Raw genomic sequence first — 26383 nt, 5'->3', positions numbered from 1 at the left:
ATTAGTAAGGGAAGTCAGTGACTTACTGGCCTTTCTGCTCTGGGCACCAGTCCAAGATGATGCCCCAGAGACATAGCATCAGGATAAACATAATGTTCTTCACTTTGATTCAGGAAACTGTCTGCCCAAGTGTAGGATGGGAAGGTCTGACCAGAGGTTATTTTCGGGCTCACCTGCACAGCAGATGACAGTGCCAGACCCCAAAGTCAGGACTCTAGCATCTTGAGAGATCAGCAGACCCAGCTGTGTGACCCTAAGCCTCAGCTTCTTCATCTGTAATATGGGGGTAACATCGCATCTCACAGTGTTGTTTGTTGTGAGGTGTGATGGCGTGTTTGAATTAAAGGAAGACAGACACTCTGCACTCACAGGAGACTTGCCTAGTTATAGTTAATGATGTTAAAGCAAGCCACTTGGTGCCTTTTGTCCTGGTGAGTCCTATTGGCTATGCCAGGTCTACAGACTGAAGGGCCCCGAGGGAGAGGGAAAGTTAAGCAGCCCCCAGCAAGCAAGGCTTCCAGAGGAGCCAGGGTCCAGCCCTGGGTGCTCAGGGGCCCCATCAGCCCCTGGGAGAGTCCCTTGGGTGACGTTCCTCTCCTCTCTCTAGGGCCAGGGACAAGTCTGAGTCAGACTGCCACTGAAGAAAGAATCAGGCCATTATTTCCACCAAAGCACACCTCTTTACAAGGTACATCTGAAGGAAAGACAAAGGCTTCTCAGAGGCTGCCAGAGATGCTGTGGCTAATGACCTTGCTAGACTCGTGGTCTTCCAAAACCTTCAGTGTTCTTTGTGCCCAAGACCTTGCCTTGTGCCCTTGGCAGCACATCCTGGTGCACACAAATTCCCTAGGACATCCAATGTAGGGGAACACCAAGACAGCCACATGGGCAGCAAAGAGCCCCAGAAACCACAGGTATGTGTCGGGGAGAAGAAAAGGGAAAGGGAGGAAGGAATAAGCTTTCATGAAGCACCTACTATGTTCTGGCCACTGGGCTACATACTCTCATTCAACCCTCGCAATGGCCCAGGAAGGAGGATGGAGTGCCATTATTCCCATTTTACAGTTGAGGAAACTTCGTGAAATGACCTGCCCAGCAGCAGAAGTGGAATTGGAACTGGGACCTCTCTGAAGGTCCGACCCAGTGAGAAACTCTTCAACAAGTGCTTTTATTAAGCACTTACATGCTAATGATGAAGGTCACACACAAAAGGAAGCTTGAAGGGGTTAGGGGCATGGGGAGGAGAGAGGTCCCCAGCTCAGAGACAGGGAGAAGTCCAAGGAAGCCCCCACTGAGGACGGCATCCAGAGGACAGGCAAGGACAAGCCAAGTGGCCCCTTAGCAAGATCGGAACGCAGATCGCCAGCTCTATTTACCAGCAAGACCAGCACCCCCTGCCCACATGGACTCACACGCCATGTTCATCCTTCCTTCTACACTCTCAGTAACACCTGTATCTTATATTCCCCAGCACATAACTCACCTATACATACCTTATGCAGGCAAGCATGACTTTCAGGAATGATGACCAAGCAGGACCCCACCCACCTGGGCCTCAACAACTAGGCTCAGGCTCAGAACCCTAGCCTCCATCTATGACCCCCCACCTGTCTATTCCAACAGACGGATGCCGGCAGGCTGGACCCTCAGCCCACAGAGCTGGCTCAGGGGCCCTGGCTCCACCTGCCTCACTTTCCTGGGATCCTGCCCAAGCTGGGGCTGGGCCTGCTCTGGGCCTGCTGAGCTGTCCCAAAGGCTCTGTCAGCCCATTTTTCCCCTGCCCCCCCCTCCCCTGCCCAGGAGTGCTTTGGCCAAACCACAAAATAATCCAATGTCACCAGAGCCCTAAGGGGAAGGTAGGGGGTAGGCGGTCCCATCTACATAAAGCCCAGGGAACCAGCTGCCTGGAACTCCCAGTTCTGGATCCCAGGGCAGGTGAGGGAGCAGCTGGGTGTGACATCCAGGGCTGACCAGTCCTCTCTTCACCATGAAAGGGCCTGCGACTATGACTCTGCTTCTCCTTTCCCTTGCACTTTGCTGGTCTTCTGGTGAGTGTCTCCCATGATTAGGGCTAAGGGTGAAAGTGAAGGGCAATAGGGCTGGTGGCCCAAATGCAATCGGATGGACCCCTGGACCACAATCATTAGAAGGTGGTGCTGGTGTCTCAGGTCCCCCGCCCCTCATGCATGTGGTCGCCAAGGTGCAGGGGTTCCAAAGGGTCCAAAGATCAGGGTCTGAGCATGGCAATCTCCTGTATCCAAAGAGGCCCCTTGTCACAAACACCCCCCCCCTTCCCTACCTCCAGGGATCGCTTCAGACAATGAATTTTTCTTGGAGTTTCTCCAGACACTGCTGGCCGGGGCCCTGGAAGACCTCTATGAAGGGCCACTGGCCTCCTACAATATCAACCCTGATTGCAAGGCCGCCATGTCTGAACTCAAGTCATGCATTGATAACCTAGCTCCCATGCACAAGGCTGAATTGGTCAAGCTGCTGGTACGAGCGCCCCCCACCCCTGCCTGGACCACAGGCACCAGATTTCTTGTTTCTGTGACTCCCTGGCTCCCACCTCCCCCCTACCCCAGACCAACAGCTCACCATCTTTGACCAAATCTCTTGGCCTGAGTTTATCCATCCAAAGGAATGGTGGGGGTAAGGTTCTCAGTGACCCTCTCAGGACCCCACCTGAGCAGTTTTGGGTGGGCTTCTCCTCAAATTAGGAAGGATCCCCCCAACTTCCACATCTGTATTTTAGGTGGTTGTATTGGACAGTCATGGGGGTGATGCCTAGGAGCAGTTGAGAAGACCAAGCGTGCATTGAAAGACCTCTGCCCTGCCTCTGCCCCATCCTCCTGGCTGTTACCTGGTCTTGTCCTCAGCAGATATTCTTCCCTTTTTCTTGCCCCTCTCCTGATGTCCCTGGGTTATCACCACCTACCTCCATCCCCCTCCAGACAAACCTGTCCGAAACCACTTTGTCAATAAAGTCGCAGTGGGCTGTTCTTGGCTTGTGTCCCCTGTGTGCAGCCTAGCTGTGGAACTGAGGGGTCTGGGGTAGAGGGAGAGAAGGGAACATATTGTCCTGGCCCCACCCAAGGCTCTCTCTAGAGCCCCAGGGGAAGAGAATGGAAAAAAGGGGTGGGAGGCCCCCTCCTCCTCCAGAATAATAGCCCGTCCTACTCTCTAAGGCATCTACACTAAAATCTACCCCCAAAACCATTAGCTCTGTCTGAGACCCTCAGGTACGCAGACAAACATGAGGGCACGGCTATCCAGATGGGCATTGCAGACAAGGAAATTGGTGCTGCAGAGGGGCCCTGCTTCTCCCAGGAGAGAATAACCCTGAGCCAGGTGCTGTTTCAAACTATGTCCAGGTGGCCTTAAGGAAAACTCCTGGACAAGGGGCTGGTGGCACACGCCCAAGGGGAGCAACAAATTCTTGAGGCCAGCCTTGGGTACATGTCAGCTGCCAACACGCCTAGCCCTGGAAGGCCTCAGAGCTCTCAGCTCTGTTCTTTAAGTGAATCACGTCACCCTCTGAGCCCCCAAACACATAGGATCCCTGAGCAGTCTCTGAAAAGGAGTTTATGCCGGTAGGATGGACATGCACAAGCACCCTCCTTGGGCTCCAAAGATCACAGTTGGGACAGAGAGGGGGCAGCCAACAGGCAGAAGGAAGCAAAACCCAGGAAGAGACAAATCCCAGAGGGATGAGGAGGAAGGATTCAAAAATCCAAAGGAGCAGTCAGGAACACAGGAGAGACCTTAATCCAGGAATCTGGGGGCAACCAAGCCACCTGGAGAACTGAGACAACTCCTGGACTCAGCCTGGGATCTGTGATAAGACTTCAGGCAAGACAGGAGGCAGTCACTAAGCTAGGCTCACCATCACTCACTGTCCTGGGCACAGAGACCCAACCTCCCCAGCTTTCCTGCCCCCACCTGGCCAACAATCACCAGGAGGAAGGAAGGAAGGGGTGCTTTGACCTGGGGAGGGCCCAGAAGGTGGCTGGTCCTTCCTATCCTGGGAGCCGAGCTTCAGAACCAAAGCGAGAACATTTGTCCGAGCTATAGCATGGGGTCAACACCAGGCTGGCCAAAACAGAGTCCAGTAGTCCCAAGGCCTGAGGGCCGAGTCAGGGGATTTAGATGGTCCTCGTCAGCAGCTGAAGCTGCCCAGGTGAGGACCAAGATGCCAGGGAAGACTGCACAAGCTGGCCAAAGACAAGGGTTGAAAGATGCCACAACTCTGCCCAGAGGCTACCATCTTCCCACCACCCAGGCGTTGGGTCCTGGCTCCTTTTTCTCACTGCCTAAATCCTCTCTGGATAGTACTTTCTTTGCCCCTAAAGCCCTTCGGGATCGGCCTGGGCTGAGCTGGCTGGGCTAAGCCGGACTGGGCTGGCTGGGCTGGACTGGGGCTAAGTTTGGCTGGACTGGGCTGGGGCTAAGTTTGGTTAAGCTGGGCTGGCCTGGTCTGGGGAAAGATAAGTTCTATTACCTCCCATGTTCTCTTTAGACCCTGCCCTCCCCCTTCCCTCTGTCTACTTGGAGCCTAAGGAGGGGTGAGAAGGTATCAGAGAGAGACTGGCCTTCAGAGAGCTGAGTGCTGCCTGCCCAAGGCCCTCCTTGCCCTGGGACATAGGCGTCAGGAACTCTCCCCAGGAGGCAATTGTCTCCATCACACAAAGATGGGTTCTAGAACTGAGAAGCATTACCTAGCACTAAATTGTTGGGAGGTCCCCAGGTGGCCAAGAGAGAGGGGGCTGGATGTCACAGTTGGTGGATACTGGAGGGGGAGCTCAGTGACGGGACCTGGGTGTGGCTGCCTAATCCCAACCTTCCCTGGGACCAGAGAGGTGAGGTCTAGCCCCACTGCACATAGCAGCTGCTGGAGAAGAGCTCTCTTTTCCCCAGCTGGAAAAGCTCTGTGTCTTCTGAGGAGGCACAGAGCCAGCCATCGGGGTTAGGGTCAGGGTCAGGGTCACTGTTAGAGCTAAGGACAACAGAGGGAGAGATGAACAGAACAAGAGAGGTCCAGCCCCTTCGTTCCTGGGTGGTCCGTGTTTGCTGCACATTCTTACCTCCAGGTGCTGATGGGTGGCCGTTGAGATGGGGTGGGCTGGCTCCTTCCTGGGCCTTTTCTGAGCATCCTCCACCCTACAGCTCCAGGGACCCTGAGATTCTGCAGAAGGAGCAGGAGTGAGCTCAGCAAGCAGGCCTAAAGCACTAAAGGTCCAGGCGAAAGGCAGGTGGGGAACAGCAGGGATCCACGACAACAGGACTAGGCCAGGCACCTTCTGCTTCTCTCCTTGGGCAGTAGAGGGAGCTGACAGCCCATAACCAGCACTTGCCCCCTGCCTCCACAGCGTGCACTGGTTCCCAGCTTCCTGGCTTCTAAGGCAGCTGCCCTTCTTTTCATTCTGGCTGGGACTCAAAAAGAAGGCGTGAATGGGGCGCGGCCTGGATCGGCATCTCCCCATCTGTCACCGCCATAACCAATCTGCAATAAACCTCCTTCTTTTCTTCGGGGCAGGACCTCCTTGCCTCCAGCCTCCTGGCTGGACAGTACCACATCATTAACATGACAGTCTGATAGTTTTAGGCTGCTGCTGCTGCTGCTGGAGGCCTCAGTCTCTCTTCAAGCCGCTGTCAAAGCAATGATGCAGGTGGGATCGTGCCCTCCCCTACTCAGCCCCCTACTCCGGGGGCTCCCCATCGCCTCCAGGATCCCACACTATGTCACCTTCCACCTGGAAATGTCCAGGACACTTTTAGAGTTATTCATGCCATTGGGGCCCCTCTCTGCTCACTACCCAACTCTGAAGCTAACCACCCTCTGCTTTCTCTCAGGAATCCTACAGAGGACACCATGACTGAAGATATATGGGTGGGCTCCTGGCGGCCCCACCACCCTCGGGGGCCCATCATGGCCCTGTATACCAGCCCAGGCCCCAAGTACATGATCCCAGGAACCACAGGTACCCAGATGCAGGCTAAGTGGAGGTCGAGGCTGAAGGTCTCTGCCTCATGGAACCCATGGTGGGGAGGGAGCTGGAATAGGGACCAAGTAAGGGTCGTGGGCAGGAAATTGCATCCCCATGAGAAGGGCCCATATTTCACAGGTTTCAATCCTTCCAGCCCCTAAGGGAGCCCTGACATGGGAACACCCCCTCCCAGGCACAGATGTCTACTCCTCTGCTGTGTAGAATTTAAGAGGTCCTGAAGCTGGAACCCTCCCCACTCCCCGCAAGCCCAGGACCGTCTCTAAACTCAGCTTTTTGGGGCAAGGTCAGAGGAGGACTTTAGCAGAGGGGCCACAGACTAAGTGGGTGCAAAGGAGAGTGAGTGCAATGCTCTTCCCCCCTCCCCAACTGGCAGGTTTTGTGAAGCACACCCCAACCAAGCCGAGGGCCCCAGCCTACAGCTTCCGTGGGGCCCCCATGGTCCTGTCAGACAACTACTCCCCTGGACCCCGCTACAGTGTGAATCCCAAGATGCTCCGGACGGGCAAGGACATGGGCCCTGCCTACTCTATCCTAGGGCGTTACCAGACCAAGACTGTCACGACGCCAGGCCCTGGTGAGTGACCTGCAGGGAGCGGCCAGCACTCCAATCAGTCTTCTCTCTCTCTGCCCTCCCAGTGCCCTCACTCTGTCTATGAGTCAGGATACCTGGGTTCAAGTGCTGGCCCTGACCTTCTCTTCCTTAACTCCTCGGTGCCTGGTTTTAGGGTAGGCAAAGTGCTCAGTGGTCCCTGAGGGAGGCACTTGGCTTCCTCAAGGGGCTACATAAACATGGACCATTTTTCCTCTTTCTCCCTCCTAGGAGAATACTCTCCGGAGAAATCCATCAAATATGTATTCAACTCAGCGCCCAGCCACTCCATCTCTGCCAGGACCAAGTCCTTCCGTGTGGACAGCACCCCAGGTCAGCACGGGAGCCCAGAGGAAGGGACCTTGAAAACTGAGTCAGAGACAGAGCAGTGGGGAATGAGAAGATACAGAGACAGAGAGGAAGGAGGAAGGCAGGAGGATGGAGAGAAGAGGGGGAAAGGAGGGGAGGGGGATGGAGAGATAGGAAGGAGGAAGGAACCAGAGATGAAGAGAGAGGGAAATAGAGACAGAGAAGAGAGGAAGGAGGAGGGGAGGGGAAAGGAGACAGAGATGAAGGGGGAAGGGAACAAAGACAGAGAAGGGAGGAAGGAGAAGGGCAGGGAGACAGAAAGAAGAGAGGGAGAGGAGGAAAGCAAGAGGGAGACAGAGACGAGATAAAAAGGGAGGGAAGGGGGAAGGAGATAGAGACAGAGGAGAGATAGTATTAGCTAAAATTTATATAGAGCTTGAAGGATTGAAAGGGGCTTTACAAACACTTCGTTTTATCCTGGGAGGTGAGTGCTGTTATTAATCTCATTTTACAATTAAGGAAACTGAGGCAGGAAAAGGGGAAGTGCCTTGCCAGGGTCACACAGCTAGTCTTATGTCTGAGGCCAGATTTGAGCAAAGGTCTTCCTGACTCCAGTTTCAGCACTCTATCCACTTTGCCACCTACCATCAATAGACACAGGTAGACAGACAAGCAGAGAGAGACACAGACACAGATACAGAGGAGCAGAGAAGGACAGAGACAGAGAGACACACACAGAGAGATCTTTCCCTGGAGCCCTGGGGGCAGCAAGAATGGTGGGGTTTTAGGCATGGAGAAAGAGGAAGGGGGAAAGGAATAAGTGCATTTAGGGTTAGGTTTAGTATTAAGGACCTGCTATGTGCTAAGCACTGTACTAAGTGCTTTCATATAACCCTGAAGACACTGGCCAAGCTTGGGGTTCTCCTAGATGGAGAGCTCCAGGAAAAAGGACCCAGAAGTTCAAGTAGAAAGTGTCAGCATGGGCAGGCTTGTGCAGGGAGGGGAAGGAATAGGTGCATTCCAGTATGCTGGAAGAGAGAACGTAAGTCTGAGATGATGAGGGTGAGCAAGTGTGTAAGTATTTGTGTGGGTGTGCAAGAAGGTGACTGGTAACTCGGAAAAGGAGCAATGTGTAAAAGAGTAAGAAAATGCAGGGGGTGGGAAAGGGAAAGAGATTCCATTTCATTCAAGAAACATTGATTAAGCACCTGCTGTGTACCAAGCTCTGTGGCTTGTAAGCACTGGACAAGCCAATATGAAGGCGACAACATGGTGCCTGCTCTCAACAAGCATGCAGTCTAGATGACCAACCAGGCAGGTTGTGCCTTGAAAAACAATAATCTTTGCACCCTGAAATGATCTGATCCTCTGGCAAAGTGCATTGCTTGGACCAACACCAGGTGTTCCCTAAGGAATTTAGCTCCCCAGAGTTGGGTAGTGAGCAGAGAGGGGCCCCGGTGGCATGAATAGATTGAGAGGCTTCAGAGCCTCATTCTACTGAGGAGATGCAGGTTTGCCAGGTTTGACAAATCCTTATTAGAATAATGCAATGCCAAGTGTGACATTCACATCACATGTGTCTCCTATTCTAGGAAAGGAGAAAGGAAGCCCAGATGGCTTCATGGAGGAAGGGAGCTCCAAGCTTGGTCTTAAAGGGTCTCCAAAAAGAGGAGAAGAGGAAGAGGGCATTCCGGGTTGGGGGAACAGCATGAGGGACAGTGTGGAGGTGGGCATGTACATAGCTTATTAAAGGAATAGTGAGTAGACCAGGGAGAATTTGTGTAAAGTGGGAGCAAGGGGAGAAGGGGGGCTAGTGAATAAGGATAGGGAGGGTTAGGACAACAGACAGAGGAGACCCTCAACTCTTCAAGACTGAAGAATATGGACTTAGCCATATGGGCAATAAGGAACCCTTTGTTGAGCATGGCAGTGACATGGCCATGTCAACCAGACCAGAACCAGCCTCTAATCTGGGAGTGGAGTCAAGACACAAATAGAAATTTAATTAATTTCAGAGTGAGGAAAATAGGAAAACGACATTTGCAAATGGAAGCTCCCCCTCCCCAGAAGGAGGGCTTCAGGCTGCTAAGGCTGGGGCCACTTACATACATGAAAGGGGGAGCCTAGAACACAATCATCTTAGATCTTGAGAGAGTTCTCATGGTTAGTATTTGCATAAATGCAAATACAGGTGTTTTGGGGTCCCGTAGGAACAGTCATTGTCTCAAGTCTTGGGGTTTGTGACCACCCTGCAAGGCACAGAACCAGAGTTCTGTGATGGAAACAGGAGTGCAGTACTTGTCAGTGACAAGGAACAGGGATTGTGGTAGATGGCCCTGGGAAATAAGGGGGACTAAATTCCTTAGTGAACACTGGGTGCTGGTCCAAGCAATATACTTTGCCAGAGGGTGAGATCATTTCAGAGCGCAAAGGATTATTGTTATGCCAAACGCAGGGCACAACCTGCTTTCTGGGCCTCAGTTCTGGAAAACAGGGTATCTCCAAAATATCTGACAGCCAGAACTGGGGAGGGGGCGGGATTCATCTGGAGGGTGAGGCAAAGGAGAGATGCCATAGAGGTAGAGTAGACAGGATGTAGGGGACAAGGCTCTGGAGTTTCGAGGTAGGGTGCCCTTGGGGAGAGAGGAACCCCAAAAGGAAGAGCTGGGTTTGGTCACTCGCTGCTGAGTGTCTTGGAGCAGCTGACCCAGGGTCTCCACACTAGAGTAGAATATAGTAACATTTCCTTCCCTAAGGATAAATGTAAAACTCAACTGCCTTTCAGACACCCCAAGCTGGGCATCCAATGGACATCTTAAACTCAACATGTCCAAAACAGAACTCATGATCTTTCCCCCTAAACTCTCCCCACTCCTCCCTGTTACTATGTAGGGAGGGCACCCTTATCCTCCCGTCCCTCAGGCTCCCAACCCAGGAGTCATCCTGCACTCTCACTCTTTCTGTCACCACCCCACCCAATGCAAAATGGTACCTGACTTCTTTTCATCTCTAAGCATCTCTTGTAGATTTCACCTCTAAGTATGTCTTGTCAGTTTCACCTCTGAGCATCTTTCATGCACTTCCCTGTTCTCTCCTCAGACATTGCCCCAATCCTAATGCAGGCCCTCATCCCCTCACACCTGGAATGTAATAGCTGCTGGGGGGTCTGCCTGCCTCAAGTCTCTCCCTGTTTTGGTCCATCTCCCATTCAGCCGCCAAAGCCATTTTCCTACAACATAAGTCTGATCACATCATCCCCCTACTCAGTAAACTCCAGCAGCTCCCAGGACTTCCAGGAGCAAATCCAAAATGCTGTTTGGCATCCACAGCCCCTTCATAACCTGCCCCCCCCCCACCTTTCCAGTCTTCTTCCACCTTTCTCCCTGATGCACACTCCGGGCTAGTGACCCTGGCTTTCGGGCTCTTCCATCTCTCAGCCCTGGGCATTCTCTCTGGCCATCCTTCAAGCCTGGCATCCTCGCTGCCTTCTCTGTTTTGCCTCCTCCTCTCTGGCTTCCTTTAAGGCCCAGCTCAACTCCCATCTTTTACTGGAAGCCTTTCCTAACCCCTCTAAATTCCAGTACCTTCTCTCTGTTAATTACTCCCTATTTATTCTGTCTGTAGCTTGTTTGTGCATGGTGCTTGTTGGCTCCTGGACGGTAAGCTTCTTGAGGGCAGGGACTGTCTTTTGCCCCTTTTTGTATCTCCAGCACTTGGCACAGTGTCTGGCACAGAACAGGCACTTAATGCGTGTTTACTGAATGATGATGAACACACGCTGGGTAAGCAGACTTCACCTGAGTACGGGATAGGCATTTTCTTTTCATTGCTAAAGCCCATGCCCTTGCTGTCAGCCCTCATCCTTCCAGACCTCTCTGTAACATGTGGGACTTTAGGCCATGGGCCCTCCCTTTCTGAATGCTGCTCTCTCCTCTTCCTTCCTGCCTGCCTGCCCGCTCTTTGGGATCTATTCAGAATTCTCCCCGTAGCCCCAGACTCTATGCCAGGAGTAAGTAATGAGCTCTCTTCTAGGCTCCCTTCTTTTTACATTGTCTAACTCTGTATTTGTCACTCTCTGTTTCTCTGTGTTTGTCTGACTGGCTGGTTGGCTGGCTCCCTGTCTCGCTCTCCACCTCCAGAGACAATCCCTTCTGCACTGTGACAGCTCTCTTTGATAAGAAATTTTTCCTGATAACAAGCTAAATCAACTTCTTTAAAACTTACCTTGGAAGGGACTTTGTAGGTCACTGAAACCAACTTGTCTTAGGACAGGCATCCCCTCTTCTGAGGCTCCTGGCTCTGCCCTCCACTCAACAGCCCACCAAATACTTGGAGTCAGCTCCCATTGTCCCCTTGACTCTTTTCCAGGCTAAACATCCCCATATTTTCTCCATTTTCATGACATGGACTCCACCTCCTTCCCTAGCCTGGTTGCCCTCCACTAGAAATGCTAAAGCTGATCAATGCCTTTCTTAAACCAAGATGCCCAAAACTGGAAGTAGGGATCTAGATGTGATCTGAGTCCTATAGTGGGATGAGCGACCACTCCCTTGTTCCTAGACCCTTGGCCTCATTAGTTGTCTGGCCTGCCATATCACTCTGTTGATTCATATTGAATCAATGAATGAATGAACGTATGTGAAGTGAAGTGAACATATGCTGAGCTCTGGAAATACCCATGGAAAAGTAGAGACAGCCCCTGCTCACCCTCTAGTGGGTGTGTATTGGGGTGGGGGAACAGCACTCAGGGAGTTTCTGCTCCAGGAACAATGAAGAGACTGGGTGTAGGGGCAGGGGCAAAGCAAAAGAGAATATAGCCTCTAAAGAGATACTTCACTACTAAAAACACCTATTTCTGATAAGGAACCACTTGACAGCACCAAGGACTTTGGGTAAAGGAACTTTCTTTTCTGAGTCCTCAACAGCTGTAGTCAGCAAGATGGGGGCTGCAGCCCCTGAGAGGAAACTGCCACCTCATATCATCACAGGAGTTGATTCTGGGATGATGGCTAAAAGACTGAGGCTGGGCTAGAAGCAGGCTGGTAGTCTTGGGCAGACCAGTATTCCTGGCACTCTTGGGTGCAGAATATTGGGATATAGACTTCATCAAAGTCTAAAGGGAGTTAGTGGCCCGGTGACTGATGATTTTTTATGTGTTCGTTCTGTACTGCCTTCTGTCTCTCCCCCCACCCCTCTCCTTTCTGTGTCTCCCTCTCATGGTCTCTCTTTTTGTTTTTTAGTCAAATTAACCAGTGGTTTCTCTATTTTTATCCTGGAGGCAGGGCATGGGAGTAAGACCAGTGGTCTGGGACAGAGGGAGGATGCTGCATTTCTCCCAAAAACTTGCAATCCACCAAATCCCCAACATGAGGCAGATTTTTAAAGCCCAAGGGTAAGGTTTTTCATTTATCACTTCTAGAAATAATCTTTCTAGATTTGGCTGGAAGTGTTAGCACCCTACAAGATGTTTTTGAATCCTGACTCTCCTCCGCTGGGTCAGCCACCCTGCACAGACTTGAGTCATTGCAGATTGGATAAGTGGGCCAGCTCGGCCTTTATCCAAGTGATTGATAACAGTGTTAAGCAGCACAGGGCCAAGTGAGGATCCCAAGTGAGGGGCACTGTACTGGAGACCATCTCACAAGTGAACATTGACCCACAAATGACCACAAGTTCTCTCTCCATCCGACTGCACTCCCAGCTCTAACCTGTCTAGTGACCCTTTCAAAATAAATGAGATGAGGCGAGTCAGGTACTAGTTCTTCTAGCTGTAGTGGGGCTGAATGGCTGCTCCTTTCAGAGTTCTGGACCTGGCCATTTCAGTTAAGTCTTCTCTACCTAACTCCCTGCCAGGACGTTTCATTCTGTCCTGATCAGGATGAGACCTTTCACCTGGGCAGGGAGAAGAGAAGTAAGGGCCAAGCAGCAGTGACTGGTCCATCTGCCCCTCACCAGGGACCTGGCACCTTGTTGATGCCTCCTTTTCACCAAGGAGGCTCAGAAGCAAACAGCCACCCAAACCCCAAGCCTGTCGTGTCTTGTGGGGGCCTCAGCCCCTCAAACAGCCTGGCACTTGCTCCCTGTCTGCTACCTTCCCTGACCTCTGTGCCTCTCTCTCACTAGAAAACTTCTGCTGGCTGGAGACTCATTGGCTTATTTAGACCGCAGTCCTTTTCATCTTTAAGATCGCTTCTCTTCCTGTCTCTTAACCCTAAACCCGATGCCTTCTGACAGCCTCTCCTCCTTCACCCCATCTCACACGAAGAGGCAGGTGGCCCTTCTCCTTGCCAAGGCCCCTCTCTGCCTGTGCAAGCAATCCCATTCCATCTCAACCTGTCTTCTCCAACACACCGCCCCCTCGACTGTCTGCACTCTCTCATTACTCCTCAGTCTCAAGAACAGATTAATAAAATTGCGGGTAAGAACACCATCAAACTAATAAATAAAACTAGGAGCTGGGTTTATGAAAAAATTGATAAAAATAGATAAACCATTGGTTAATTTAATTAAACAAGAAAAAGAAAAACAAATTGCCAGTATAAAAAGTGAAAAGGGTGAATTCACCACCAATGAAGATGAAATTAAAGCAATTATTAGGAGCTATTTTGCCCAATTATATGTAAATGAATCTGACAATCTAAGCGAAATGGGTGAATACTTATAAAAATATAAACTGCCCAGATTAACAGAAGAGGAAATAGAATGCCTAAATAACCACATCTTAGAAAAAGAAATTGAACAAGCCATAAATGAGCCTCCTAAGGGAAAAAAAAAAACCCAGGACCAGATGGATTCACAAGTGGATTCTACCAAACATTTAAAGAACAATTAATTCTAATACTATATAAAACATCTGGGAAAATAGGCAAAGAAGGAGTCCTACCAAATTCATTTTATAACACAAGTAGGGTACTAACACTGAAACCAAGAAGAGCCAAAACAGAGAGAGAAAACTACAGACCAATTTCCCTAATGAATATTGCTGCAAAAATTTTAAGTAAAATACTAGCAAGGAGATTATCACAATACAGCACAAGGATTATACATTATGATCAGGTGAGATTTTTTACCAGGAATGCAGGAAAATTATCAGCATAATTGATCGTATCAATAACAAAACCAACAAAAATCATATGATTATCTCAATAAATGCAGAAAAAGCTTTTAAGGAAATACCACACTCATTCCCATTAAAAACACTAGAGAGTATAGGAATAAATGGAGTTTTCCTTAAAATGATAAGTAGCTTCTATCTAAAACCATCAGCAAGCATCATCTGCAATGGAAATAAGCTAGAAACCTCCCCAATAAGATCAGGAATGAAGCAAGGATGCCCATATCATCACTATTATTCAATATGGTACTAGAAATGTTAGTTTTAGCAATAATAGAAGAAAAAGAAGTTGAAAGGATTAAAATAAGCAATGAGGAATCAAAACTATCCTTCTTTCCAAATGATATGATGATATACTTAGAGAATCAACTAAAAAACTAATTGAAATAACTAACATTAGCAAAGTTGCAGGATATAAAATAAACCCACATAAATCATCAGCATTTCTGTATATTACTAACAAAGTCCAGCAGAAAGAGGTAGAAAGGGAAATTCTGTTTAAAACAACTGTAGACAATATGTATTTCTTGAGAGTCTACCTGCCAAGACAAACCAGGAACTATATGAACACAATTCCAAAACACTTTCCACACAAATAAAAGTTAGATCTAAACAATTGGAAAAACAGCAATTGCTCATAGGCAGGCCAAGCCAATATAATAAAAATGACAATTCTACCTAAACTAATTTACTTATTTGGTGCCATATCAATAAAAGTACCAAAAATTCTTTTATAGAGCTAGAAAAATAATAACAAAATTTATCTGGAAGAACAAAAGGTTAAGAATATCAAGGGAATTAATTTTTTAAAATGTAAAGGAAAATAATCTAGCCATACCAGATCTCAAACTGTATTATAAAACAGTAATCATCAAAACAATCTGGACAGGGCAGCTAGGTGGCACAGTGGATACAGCACTGGCCCTGAAGTCAGGAGGATCTGAGTTCAAATCCAACTTCAGACCAAACACTTGACACTTACTAGCTGTGTGACCCTGGGCAAGTCACTTAACCCCAATTGCCATAAAAAATAAATAAATTATCTGGTGCTGGCTAAGAAAGTAGTGAATCAGCACACTAGATTAGGTACACAAGACACACTAGTAAAATGACTATGGCAATTTAGTGTTTGATAGACCTAAAGATCCCAGCTTTTGGGACAAGAACTCACCATTTGATAAAAATTGCAGGGAAAACTAGAAAACAGTATGGCAGAAACGAGGTATACACCAACATCTCACACCATTTACCAAGATAAGGTCAAAATGGGCAGATGATTTAGACACAAAGGGTGATACCATAAACAAATGAGGGGAGCATAAAAAAAATTTACCTGTCAGATCTATGGATAAGGGAAGAATTTAGGACCAAACAAGAGATACAGGGCATCACAAGATAAAAAATGGATAATTATGAGTACATTAAACAAAACCAGTGCAGCCAAGATTAGAAGGAAGCAGGAAATTGGGGAGTGTGGGGGTAGGAAGTTTTACTGCAAGCTTCTTTGATAAAAGCCTCATTTCTCAAATATACAGAGAACTGAGTCAAATCTCTAAGAATATAAATCATTCTCCAATTGATAAACGGTCAAAGGGTATGAACAGTTTTCAAAGAAATCAAAGCTATCTATAGCCATAGGAAAAAAATGCTCTAAGTCACTATTGATTAGAGAAATGCAAATTAAAACATCTCTTAAGATACCACCTTACATCTATCAGATTGGCTAATAATGCAGAAAAGCAAAACGATAAATGTTAAAGGGCTATGGGAAAATTGGGACACTAATACACTGTTGGTGGAGTTGTGAATAGATCCAACCATTCTGGAGAGCAGTTTGGAACTATGCCCAAAGGGCTATAAAACCACATATACCCTATCTCCCAAAGAGATCATACAAATGGGAAAAGGACCCACGTGTACAAAAATATTTATACTAGCTCTTTTTGTGATGATAAAGAATTGCCTATTGAAGAGACATCAATTGGGGAATGACTGAACAAGCTGTGGAATGTGATTGTGATGGAATATTATTGTGCTATATAAAATGATAAGCAGGATGATTTCAGAAAAACCTGGACTTACGTGAATTGATGCAGAGTCCCCTTATCTGAAGCCCCATGCCTGCTAACCATATGTGTCCCTCAGGACTGTCCTGGGCCCTCTTCACTGCTTCACTGGGTGATCCCATCAGCTCCCATGAGCTTAATGACCATCTCCATGCTATGACTCTCAAATTTACTTATCCATCTCTGTCCACCTCCAACCTCACATCTCCAATTATCTATTGGACATCCCCTTGACAACTTAAATTGGCCTCGTCTAAAACTCAACATTTTTGTCCCCAAACCCTCCTCTCTTCCTTACTTCCCTCTCACTGTCAAGTGCAGCCCCATCCTGCCAGGCCCTCAGGCTCCCAACATGGGAGTCATCCTTGATCTCTCACTGCCACCCCCTCATTGGTTGCCAAGTCCTGTCCAGTTTGCCTTTATAATATCTCTCAAATACTCCTCCTTCTTTCCTCTGATGCTGCCTTTACCCCAGTGCAAATCCTCATCTCCTCATGCCTGGGCTATTGTCATAATAGCCTATGAGCTGGTCTCTCCCCACTACAGTCCATCTTCTATTCAGCTGCCTAAAGTTCAGGTCTGACCTTGTCATCCCCTCCTCAATAAACTCCAGTGGCTCCCCATTACCCCCAGGATCGAAGCCCTTTATCACCAATTACACACACACACACACACACACACACACACCCCTTTCCAGTCTCTTACACCTCATCCCACCTGCTTCCTCCACACATTATTGAATCCAGTGACACTGACCCTCCTGGCTTGCTGTTCCTCAGACAAGGTGGTCCATCTCTGGACTCTGGGCCTATTCTCTAGCTGACTGCCTTCCCCCCCCACTCCAGCTGGAATGCTCTCCTTATCTCCACTTCCCGGCTTCCTTCCAGCCCACCTTCTACAGGAAGTCTTTCCTGATCCCCTTTACTTCTACAGCCTGCCCTCTGTTGATTATCTCCAGTTTGTACCACTTGTTTGCATGTTGTCTCCCCCATTAGACTGGAAGCTCCAGGAGGGTAGGAGCTGTCTTTTGCCTCTTTGTATCTCCAGTGCCTAGCTGAGTGCCTAGCAAGTGGTAGGCACTTAATTCTTGTTTGTTAACTGACTGACTTCAGTATTTTATTCTTGATTCCTTCCCATCCCTCTTAGACTGCCCTATCCTATAGAACTTCAAGGCTTTCTCCAAAATCCTCCCCAAAGATCCAGAGTGCATATCAGGCCATGCCCGGCTCTCCTCTCTTCCTGATCACAAATTGTGGATAAGAATCAGATGCTGACTTTCTCCTCATGGGCTCTTCCACTTCTTTAGGAGTTAACAGCAAGGCATCAGTCACAAAGGCCGACGCTCGTGTGCAATGAAAGTTCTTTTCAGAGAAGTTTCTTTTTTGTTTTGTCTAGGCAATGGGGTTAAGTGACTTGCCCAGGGTCACACAGCTAGTAAGTGTTATGTATCTGAGGCTGGATTTGAACTCAGGTCCTCCTGGATCCAGGGCCAGTGTTCTATCCACTGAGCCACCTAGCTGCCCCTAGAGAAGTTTCAATAGAGTGGTGTGGACAGTGGCCTGATGAAGGAGTGAGGAAAGGGTGGCCGTCTGAAGAGCTTGGGGGGGGAGGCGGTGCCTCACAGGAGAACACTAAAAGATGGCTCTAGAAGGGGGACAGTTGAGCCTGTCCGTATTTAGATGAGCCAGTATTTGATCTGCCCTCCTCCAGGTCCAGCGGCATACATGCTGCCAATGGTGATGGGGCCGCACACTGTGGGCAAAGTCTCCCAGCCCTCCTTCTCCATCAAGGGCCGGAGCAAGCTGGGGGGATTCAGCCAGGACCTTCACAAGGCAAGTGGTCCCCTCAGAGTTCTTCCCCATAGTTCTCTGGGTCCCCTGACAAGGGCTCAGCAGGCCCAAATGTCACTCCCCTCACTTCCCAGTAACCCACATCAGGGCAAATGGGATACAGTCACAGTGACAGGATCTCCCTGGAGGAACCTCTCTGTCCACTCTCTTCCCCCATTTGTTGGACTTAGAGTGGCACGCGTGCGCACGCACACACACACCCCAGCAGCACTTTGGGGTCTTAAACCCTCCTCCAATCATTTCAGGGAAGTCAACATGACCATCACAGCCCCTACAAAGAGACAGGCCTGGGGGCCCATGGTCACCTCCTTGGCTGCTGTCCAGACCAGAACTCCCCAGACAGAGGGCAACGGCACCTGGGCTGCCAATCCCTCTGGGTTTTGTCTTTTTGTACAGACTCCAGGCCCTGCCGCCTATCGACAGACCGATATCCAGGTGGTGAAGTACAAGGCCCCACAGTATACCATGGCTGCCCGAATTGAGGCAGTAGGAGATAAGACGATGAAGCCAGGCCCAGGCGCTCACAGCCCAGAGAAGGTTTGGGGGCTGGGCTGGGCATGGGCAGGGTTAGCAGGCTGCGATGGTGCAGGGAACAAGAGCAGGGACCTCACAATCCAGGACCTCCTTCTCTCTCTCCTCCCAGGTGACAATGAACAAACCCAGCGCCCCTTTCCTCAGTTTCGGGATCAAACATTCCGACTACATGACTCCTCTCATTCTGGATGTGGAGTAAACCTTTCCCCATGCCTGGGGGTAAGGTGCTCTGGCTGCCTCCCAGACTCCATCATGATCCTTCTGACCACAAATTTGCCTTTTAACTGAGGGAGACGCTCTTCAGGTGATCAGAGAGTTCTCCTTCTTTCAATCAAGTGACAGTGTTGGCCATGCTGGGCACCCTGGACCAGAGCCACGCATGCTCAGAAACTGTGAATGTCATTTATTTTTTTTCTATGACAGAGTGTATGTTTATTATTCGTGCTTCCTGCTGTGCCTGGATGTTTAATAAATCACCCATTATATCTGCCGTGGAGGCCCAGTGTGCTGACATGAAAAGAAGGGTCCCTTGGCAAGTTTCACCTGCCAGAACCTTTGCCTCAGGTCTGAGAGAGAGGGATGGAAGGGCAGGGCACCCCAACCAAACTGCTGGACCCCAAGGTGATCCAGGTATCTCTAGGTGCTGCTCCCAGAGAGAGGAGGAAGCCTCACTGAGGGCCTACACCCAGACATAGCTCTGAACTGACACAGTGCAAAGGAAGGCAAGAGTTGGTTGTGGTTTGAACCATCCCCCTCTTCTCTTTGGCCCCCTGCAAAACCCCTGGAGAGTCTTTGAAGGATATCCCACAGTTCGAGGTGGAGGGAACCCACCCCAGGTGAGTGCTCTAAGCCTGCCACCCCCGACCCCCCAGCCCCAGAACTGGTGCGTGTTTAGGGTTAGAGTTTGAAGACCTCCACCAGCAGGAAGGAGCCCCCTTCCTCCTAAGGCCACTCCAACCTTTGGCATGCTCATCAAGTCCTCTAGCTTTTTCCTTAAATTAAGCTGGGATCTGTCCATCACTCCTAATTCCAGCCTTTAGGGTAAGGCAGAGAGAGCCAACTTACTCTTCCACTGGGCAGGCTTTCAAATACTTGAAGTTAACTTCACCCGGAGCCACCTCTTTTCCAGTCCTTTCAACCAGGCCCCAAGAGGAATGATCCCCAACTCAGTTTCTTTCATCAACCTGAATGCAGTAAATAGCTCTGAAGAAGTCTGGCCAGGGAAGAGCACAGAGTGATCCTCATTTTAGTCCTTAAGACTTGTCTCTGTGCAGGATCTCCCCACCCCTCCCTCTTCCTCCCTCCCATCGATTCATCCTCAGCTCACACTAGACTAAAACTACTCTCTAGATCTGTCTCCTTATCTTATAGCACCAAGGTTGATTTTTTTGAACTCATGTAAAACTTTAAATTTATGTCTGTTAAATCTAACTTGTTAACTATGCCTCCTAGCTTTGTGGACCAACTGCAAATTAGATAAGTGTGCCATCTCTGCGTCATTGATAAATATATTCAACAGGGCGGAGCACAGACCCCTGAGGCCCTTCACTGGAGACCTCTTTCCAAGTTGACATTGAACCATTAATGACTACTCTTTAGGTCAGGTCACTCAGCCAGTCCTGAAGCTCTATCTCTCCATCTTATTTAAGTCAAGCACTTGACCAAAATCTAGGTAAAGGCTATCAATAACATTCCCATGATCTATCAGTTTGTGACCATGGCAGGTTCTTTGTGATCACTGCTTCCTTTTCTACAAGTTCACTAGCCATCCCTTTAATATCTTCTTGAATTTTGTCAGTAATCAAAATGAAGCTCCCTGGCCTACAGTTTGAAGATTCTATTTTCTTTGCTTTCTTGGGAGAGCCACATAACTTTTGCCCCCTTTCATTCTCCAGGGTTACCATCATCACTGATGGGGTACAGGCTCTGGAAATCCCCCCTCCTTGAACTCTCCTTGAATTTCCCTGCAGGATCAAGTCTCTGGCGTTGTAGCCTGAGGCCATAATCCCTTTCGCTATAGCCTAATCTCTCAATTCTTTTACCCACTACAGTCTGTTACCTCCCGATAGCCCCTGGCTATTCCCCACTCTTGTTCCTATCTAGACCCCATTCTCTTGGTCCAGGTCCCCAGTGTTTGACCTCCCAGTCACCCCAGTCTACTGGCCACTCATAGATCCCTCCCAGTCTTTTTGTATATAAGATCCATCTTGCCCCCATTAAGGTGCTCAGATTTAATCTGTCCCGCTTGCATTAGGGATACAAATGTTTAGATTCCTTAAGTCTGGCCAATATGGTGGATTTTTAATAAACCTTGTCTTTGGCTGAAAGAAGGTCTGGGTCTTCATTCAGGCAAGACCCATATGTCGCTATTTTGGGATCCCAGCACCCCTAGACTTCAACATCACCACCACACGTATATAGCACCTTCAGGTCTGTCTATCTCTTTCCTCACAAGGTCAGGTCATCAGTAAAAGTATTATTCTATATTTTACAAATGACGAAACTGAGAATCCAAGAAGTTATGCAATTTGACCATCCTCACATAGCCACTCCAGACATAGGTCAATGTGATTCAAACCCAAATTCCTCCAGACCAAGCACTATCATGCCAAATTTTGCTAAGCAACTTAAAAATCACAGTTCCAGGTTCTCTGAGCCCCAAGAATGTAGCTCCTCTGGGCCAAGTGGCAATCCAAACCCATCAAAAGCAGTTTGGTGCTGACCACTTCCTTATTCATCTTGGATTTCAACTCCCTATTAGCCATTTCTGCCCATTCAGAGGTGATTTAGGGCTTTTTGAAACCTATCTACCTTGGACAGGGGACCTTACCCTTCCACTAAGGAAGGCCCCTTGGGCATTGGTTGGACTTAGAATCACAGGGCTGTAATGGATTTTCAGAGGTGTTTAGTCCAACCCACATCTGAACAGGAATCTTCATTAAGCATCCCTGACAAGCGTCCAACCATCCTCTGCTGGACCTCCCTCCAATGAGAGGTCATATTCCACTTTGAGAACTCAAATTTATATTTCCTTACATCCAAACAGAAGCACACATATTACTGATCACTGAGAGGATGAGAGCCTAGGATCTCTATTCGATTTAATCCTGGAAGCTGTAATTCCCATGATGCAGCCTATAATATCAGCATTGGGGCAGCCATATTACACTATTGGTATGTTTCATACCAAGATTGCAGTCCACTCCAACCCCCAGATCTTTTCCTTACAAACTGCTAACAAACCTAGCCTTATTATCTCCCATCTTGTAAGTTTGAAATTGATTTTTGGAAACATTTAAATATACTTCATTTGATTAGATTCAGCCCAGGGCTCTAATCCAAGTTCAACTAAAATTAAATTCTATAAGCTTGCAGCCACTGACAAAAATGTGAAAACTGCCCAGAGCCACGAAGAGATCTAGAGCACATGCCACCGATTACTCTTTGGATTCAGTTCTGAAACCACATCTCGATCTTTCCCAAAAGAACAGAATGAAACTGTAAAAATGCTTTGCCAAAAGGTGGATAAATTCTATCTATGTCATGCTCCCAACCAACCAGTGTGATAACCGCAAAAACAGGGGAAAATGCATGCTACAAAGGACCTGCTCTTAGAGAGGGCTGTTTGTTAGTGCTGTGAACACACTGCTTCTTTTTCTAAAGTATCCCTTTGATAAGGCCCTAGAATTTTGCCAGGACTCAGTCACTTACTGGTCTATAACTTGAAGGCTCCACTATCTCCTCTTCTTTCAGCTGCTTTTTTTTTTCCTGTGGTGAGGCACTTGGTGTTAAGTGACTTGCCCAGAGTCACACAGTCAGTGAGTATTATGTGTCTGGGGCTAGATTTGAGCTCAGGTCCTCCTGACTCCAGGGCTGCTGCTCTATCCACAGCTCCACCTAGCTGCCCCACCCTCTTCCTTTTTCTGAAAATTTGCCATTTTCCACACAGGCAGGCAGTACCTGTCCCAATCTCGTGCTCCCTCGAAGATGATATCGGTGGTGCTAGCAATCCCATCTGCCAATTCTTTCCCTACCTGAGGTTGGAATTCATTTGAGTCAGGAGACAAGTTCACCAAAGACTGCCAGGGGCTCTTTTATTAGCCTGACTTAATTCTTTTGGATTTTAACTCCCTATTAACCACCCAAAGATCACACTCAGTGACCACAAAGACTTCTTCATCAGCAGCATCAAAGATCCTCCTTCCTCCAGAATGGAGAGGAAACCCCCTCTTTTCATTTCCTCACCAGCCGCGTTCATTCCGAGCCTTTAGCACTAGGCATTCTTCTTGCAGGAGCAGGCTGGGCATTTGGATTCATCCTCTTCCCTGTCCTGGCTTCCATCTTCTTGACATCCCATTTTGAAATCCAAGTTTTTGGCCAAGTCCCCTGAGCAGCCAATCACAACAGCATCATCAGATAATTCCCATTCCCCTGATCCTCTGATCAGAATTGTTTATAGCTTCACAATTTCACAGAACCTTACGGCACTTCAGAAGCTACTGAGTCGAGCCCATACACAATGGGAACAGCACCTACAAACACCTTGACATGCCTCCAAGGTCAAAGGCCTGCAATGAGGAACCTACTCTTAAGGCCACACTGAACCCTTTGAAATCTGTTCTCCAGGGGCAGCTAGGTGGCACAGTGGATAGACCACCAGCCCTGAAGTCAGCAGGACCCGAGTTCAAATCTGGCCTCAAACTAAATACTTGACACTTACTAGCTGTGTGACCCTGGGCAAGTCACTTAACCCCAATTGCCTAAAAAGACAAATCTGTTCTCCACAAATTAAGGGTACATGTCAGTCTCTTCCTACCTTTCCTTTACCCCAAACTCAGATGGTCACTTCTACATCAAAGTTTCCACCTTTTCCACCTGAGCCACCAGTTCCTCCTTCTTGGTAAGTCAGACCCAGATTAGAATTTCACTGCCCAGTCTCCTTTCAAAGGAAAAAAAAAATTGTCAGCGTTGACAAAGAGCTCCAGAAAGTGTCTGGATCTTTGAAGCCCCACTCCCTCCATCACTACCATCTCAGCACCTAAAGATGGTCACAGCGTGGCCCTCACCAACTTTTCTGGACGGACTTGCCTTTATCCTTGTCACACATTCAGGTGCCAGCCCAACTGGTCAACTTATTGCTCCAACTCCTTACAGGTCATTCCACCATCTGCCTGTCTTTGCACTGGCTGTCTCCTACCCCCTCGAGTGGTCTCTGTCCTCAGTCCCACGTTTGGGACTCTTAGCTCTCTTCAAGGCTCATCCTCAACACCACTTCCTCCCTGGGAATTACGGGACACAGATTTGATATTTACACACGTGTACATGTAATTTCTTCCCAGTAGAATGTAAACCCCTCGAGGGTCGATACTTTTTTTTTGTATCCCCTTTGCAGAATATGCTGTAGGTACAAAATAAATGCCTGTTGAATTGCCTGTGCAAGGTTTGTGATCGGTGTACCTGTTTCTTTTGTTCTGATGGTATACCATACTCTCACCCGTTTATTTTCTCAATCCATGTTACTATAATCATTTCTTCCCCACCCCCCAACACTCTCACACACACACACATGTACGTACACTTGAACCATCTGGGGCCTCTCCAATAAGAAACAACTCTCTAGAGCTATGGTCCAGTAATTCCTGACAGTGGCTGTCTGATCTAACCCAAGTCCTTGCCTGGCTTTAAGTCCTAACCCAGAGGAGCTACAGGAAGGCACTGAAATTTCTCCCAATGTATTACTGAAATCCTTCCTAGACACAATTCCATTTCTGTCTGTGAGAGCAGCCTTTTCAGTGAGAATGGGATGTGTGCTGGCCTTTTCTTCCCATTGAAACCTTCACAATCTCAGGACCACAGGCCAACCTTGGTAGATCCCACTCCCTCTTCTCCCCACACTCCTCCCGAGTCCTGCTTTTAAAACTAATGTGGTCTTCTCATTGCCTGAGCCTTCATTCTCCAGGGCCAGCCTCCCTGCACACAAGGTGCTGGGCATCACAGGAAAATTGAGAATCATCGCAGTTAGTTGTACGAATGCCAAGCAGAGACCAAAAGTGCCTACCTAGGAGCCAGGTGCTCTGGTCCAGGGCTTTGTAACCTGCTGGTACTCAGACAGAATGAAAGGCCTGGCTGGGCATCTGGGCATTCTCTCCAGCTAACCCCACACCTGGAACACTCTCCCTCCCGTTCTCTGACCACTGACCTCCCTGACTTCAAAATCCCACCTCCTCCAGGAGGCCTTCCTCAACCCATCTTCATTCCAGTGCCTGTCCTCTGTTAATTATTTCCTATTTAATGTTTTGCATGATTTCACATGTATAATGGGCATCATATCATATTGCTCCCTTCTCAGTGGGTGGGGGAGGGGCCGGAAGGACAGAATTTTAAATTCAGAATTTTTAAAACGTTAAAAACCAGATTTCCTATTTATCCCGTTTATAGCTTGCTTTGCATCTATCGGCTTGCATGCTCCTTGAAGACAGGGGCTGTCTTTTGCCTCTTGGCATCTAGGCCATCATGCTGGTCCCAATCACTGGGCCAGGACAGGCCAGTGTCCCCACCAGAGCTCACTTTTCTTGGGCTCTACGGGAAGGAACCCGATACAACGATTGGCACAGTTGTGGACCACGGTGGCAGATGCAGACAACTCCGCCCTGCAAGCCTGGATCCTGCCTTCTTTGCAGGGGTGGGGGCGACGGGGGCGTGGGACTGGCTGGTTTTGATCGGTTTTTTATTCTCGACAACGACGGAAGGGAGAGACACTCAGAAACGAGGCTGATACAAAAATACAATCTCAGAACAGGGCCTCCCTGCTGCATGAGGTCATCCCTCTACCAGGTAGCATCCCAGGAGTCACCGGGAGTGGGGCCCACTCATGTCCGTGCTTTCGACACCAGGTAGGAAAGGAAGAAGAACAGGATGATAAGCCCCACGGACACGCAGAGGAGCAGCCGCCGGTTGTCCCGCCCCGAGCGGGTCACGCTGGAGAATCGCTTCACGCTCCCGGTCAGGAGGCTGGTCACGCTCGAGAAGTCCGAGTCCTGAGACACAGCGGAGGTGGGGGGGGAGTGAGGGGCCGGCTGGGGCGCGCATGGGCACGTGCACAGCGGTCCCGCCCCTTCCCGCGCGCACGCGCGCCCCTCACCATGCCGTCCAGGTAGCGGTTCTGCTCCTCAGCGTCCCGGTCCATGTCTAAGGCCAGCTGGGGGGGAGGGGCAGAGCCGGGGCTCAGACGGCGCTACCCCTCCCCCCACCTCTCCCCCGACCCACTCCCCCCCCAACCCCGGCCGCCCCGCCCACGCCGCCCCTCGGACACGCACGGCCTTGAGGCGCGTGACCTTGGCCGCCAGCCCGTCAGTCAGGCGCTGGTTCTCGCCGTCCAGGAGGGTGTCCGTGTCCGTGTCTGCGGCGGAGGCGGCGGCGCCGCCCCCCGGGCCTGGGCCTGAGCGGAGGGGGAGGGGACAAGGATCAGGAGGGGGGCCCTCGGCCCCGCCCCCTCCACCCCACCCCTTCCCTCCCCTCTGCACCGCCCCCGCCTCACCCCGGGCCCAGCTCTCCATGGCCGCCCCCTCCCGGTACCGCCGGAGTCGGAAGCGGCGAGAGGCGCGTTCGGTGACGTAAGGAGACTGCGCGCGCGCGTGCACGGGCGGGAGCCGACTTCCGGCCCCGCCCCCTCGCTTCCGTTCTTCTGTGCGCCGTGAGCCCCGAGGCGAGGGTGGGCGGTGTGACGCGGCCTCCTCGCAGACATGTATGGGGACGTAAGTCAAGTTCAATGTCAGGGCCAGGCGTAGCGTCCTCCTTGGGCCAAGGCTGGACCTGGAAGGAAGCGTCACCTGCCTCCCTTCGGACGGATGCCCTTTCCTAGCCCTGCGCCCGCGTACTCTGTGCCAGGCACTGTGCTGAGCGCTGGGGCTACA

The 26383-nt window shown here is 49.6% G+C and overlaps 3 protein-coding genes across 5 annotated transcripts; 2 read left to right on the top strand and 1 right to left on the bottom strand.

Annotated features, from left to right (window-relative positions):
* The first annotated feature begins 1959 nt into the window (after window positions 1-1959).
* Window positions 1960-5498, top strand: SCGB1C1 (secretoglobin family 1C member 1). Its single transcript, XM_020980174.1, has 3 exons — window positions 1960-2054; window positions 2318-2496; window positions 5370-5498. Exons 1-3 carry the CDS (start codon window positions 1988-1990, stop codon window positions 5496-5498), a joined length of 375 nt encoding a protein of 124 aa, XP_020835833.1. The 5' UTR covers window positions 1960-1987.
* On the top strand, window positions 4746-18954 carry CIMAP1A (ciliary microtubule associated protein 1A). 3 transcript variants are annotated; one of them, XM_020980180.1, is made up of 8 exons: window positions 4746-4859; window positions 5167-5252; window positions 5854-5981; window positions 6382-6582; window positions 6829-6930; window positions 17797-17918; window positions 18333-18473; window positions 18580-18954. In XM_020980180.1, the coding sequence occupies exons 3-8, from the start codon at window positions 5873-5875 to the stop codon at window positions 18667-18669; spliced, it is 765 nt and encodes a 254-aa protein (XP_020835839.1). In that variant the 5' UTR covers window positions 4746-4859; window positions 5167-5252; window positions 5854-5872; the 3' UTR covers window positions 18670-18954. The 3 variants fall into 3 exon arrangements, with proteins under 3 accessions (XP_020835839.1, XP_020835838.1, XP_078004403.1); XM_020980179.1 differs by lacking the exon at window positions 5167-5252; XM_078148277.1 differs by lacking the exons at window positions 4746-4859; window positions 5167-5252 and adding an exon at window positions 5279-5669.
* A 6226-nt stretch (window positions 18955-25180) lies between these two features.
* On the bottom strand, window positions 25181-26116 carry BET1L (Bet1 golgi vesicular membrane trafficking protein like). The gene is made up of 4 exons (XM_020980173.2): window positions 26008-26116; window positions 25787-25908; window positions 25612-25668; window positions 25181-25507 (listed from the first exon to the last, which is right to left on the bottom strand). Exons 1-4 carry the CDS (start codon window positions 26024-26026, stop codon window positions 25340-25342), a joined length of 366 nt encoding a protein of 121 aa, XP_020835832.1. The 5' UTR covers window positions 26027-26116; the 3' UTR covers window positions 25181-25339.
* Window positions 26117-26383: the final 267 nt, after the last annotated feature.

Source organism: Phascolarctos cinereus, unplaced genomic scaffold, assembly GCF_003287225.1.
Source record: "Phascolarctos cinereus isolate Bilbo 61053 unplaced genomic scaffold, phaCin_HiC Scaffold_9;HRSCAF=440, whole genome shotgun sequence".
Classification (NCBI taxonomy): Eukaryota; Metazoa; Chordata; class Mammalia; order Diprotodontia; family Phascolarctidae; genus Phascolarctos; species Phascolarctos cinereus.
The sequence above is the reverse complement of the archived record's forward strand: the minus strand, read 5'-3'. Positions and strand labels throughout refer to the sequence as shown.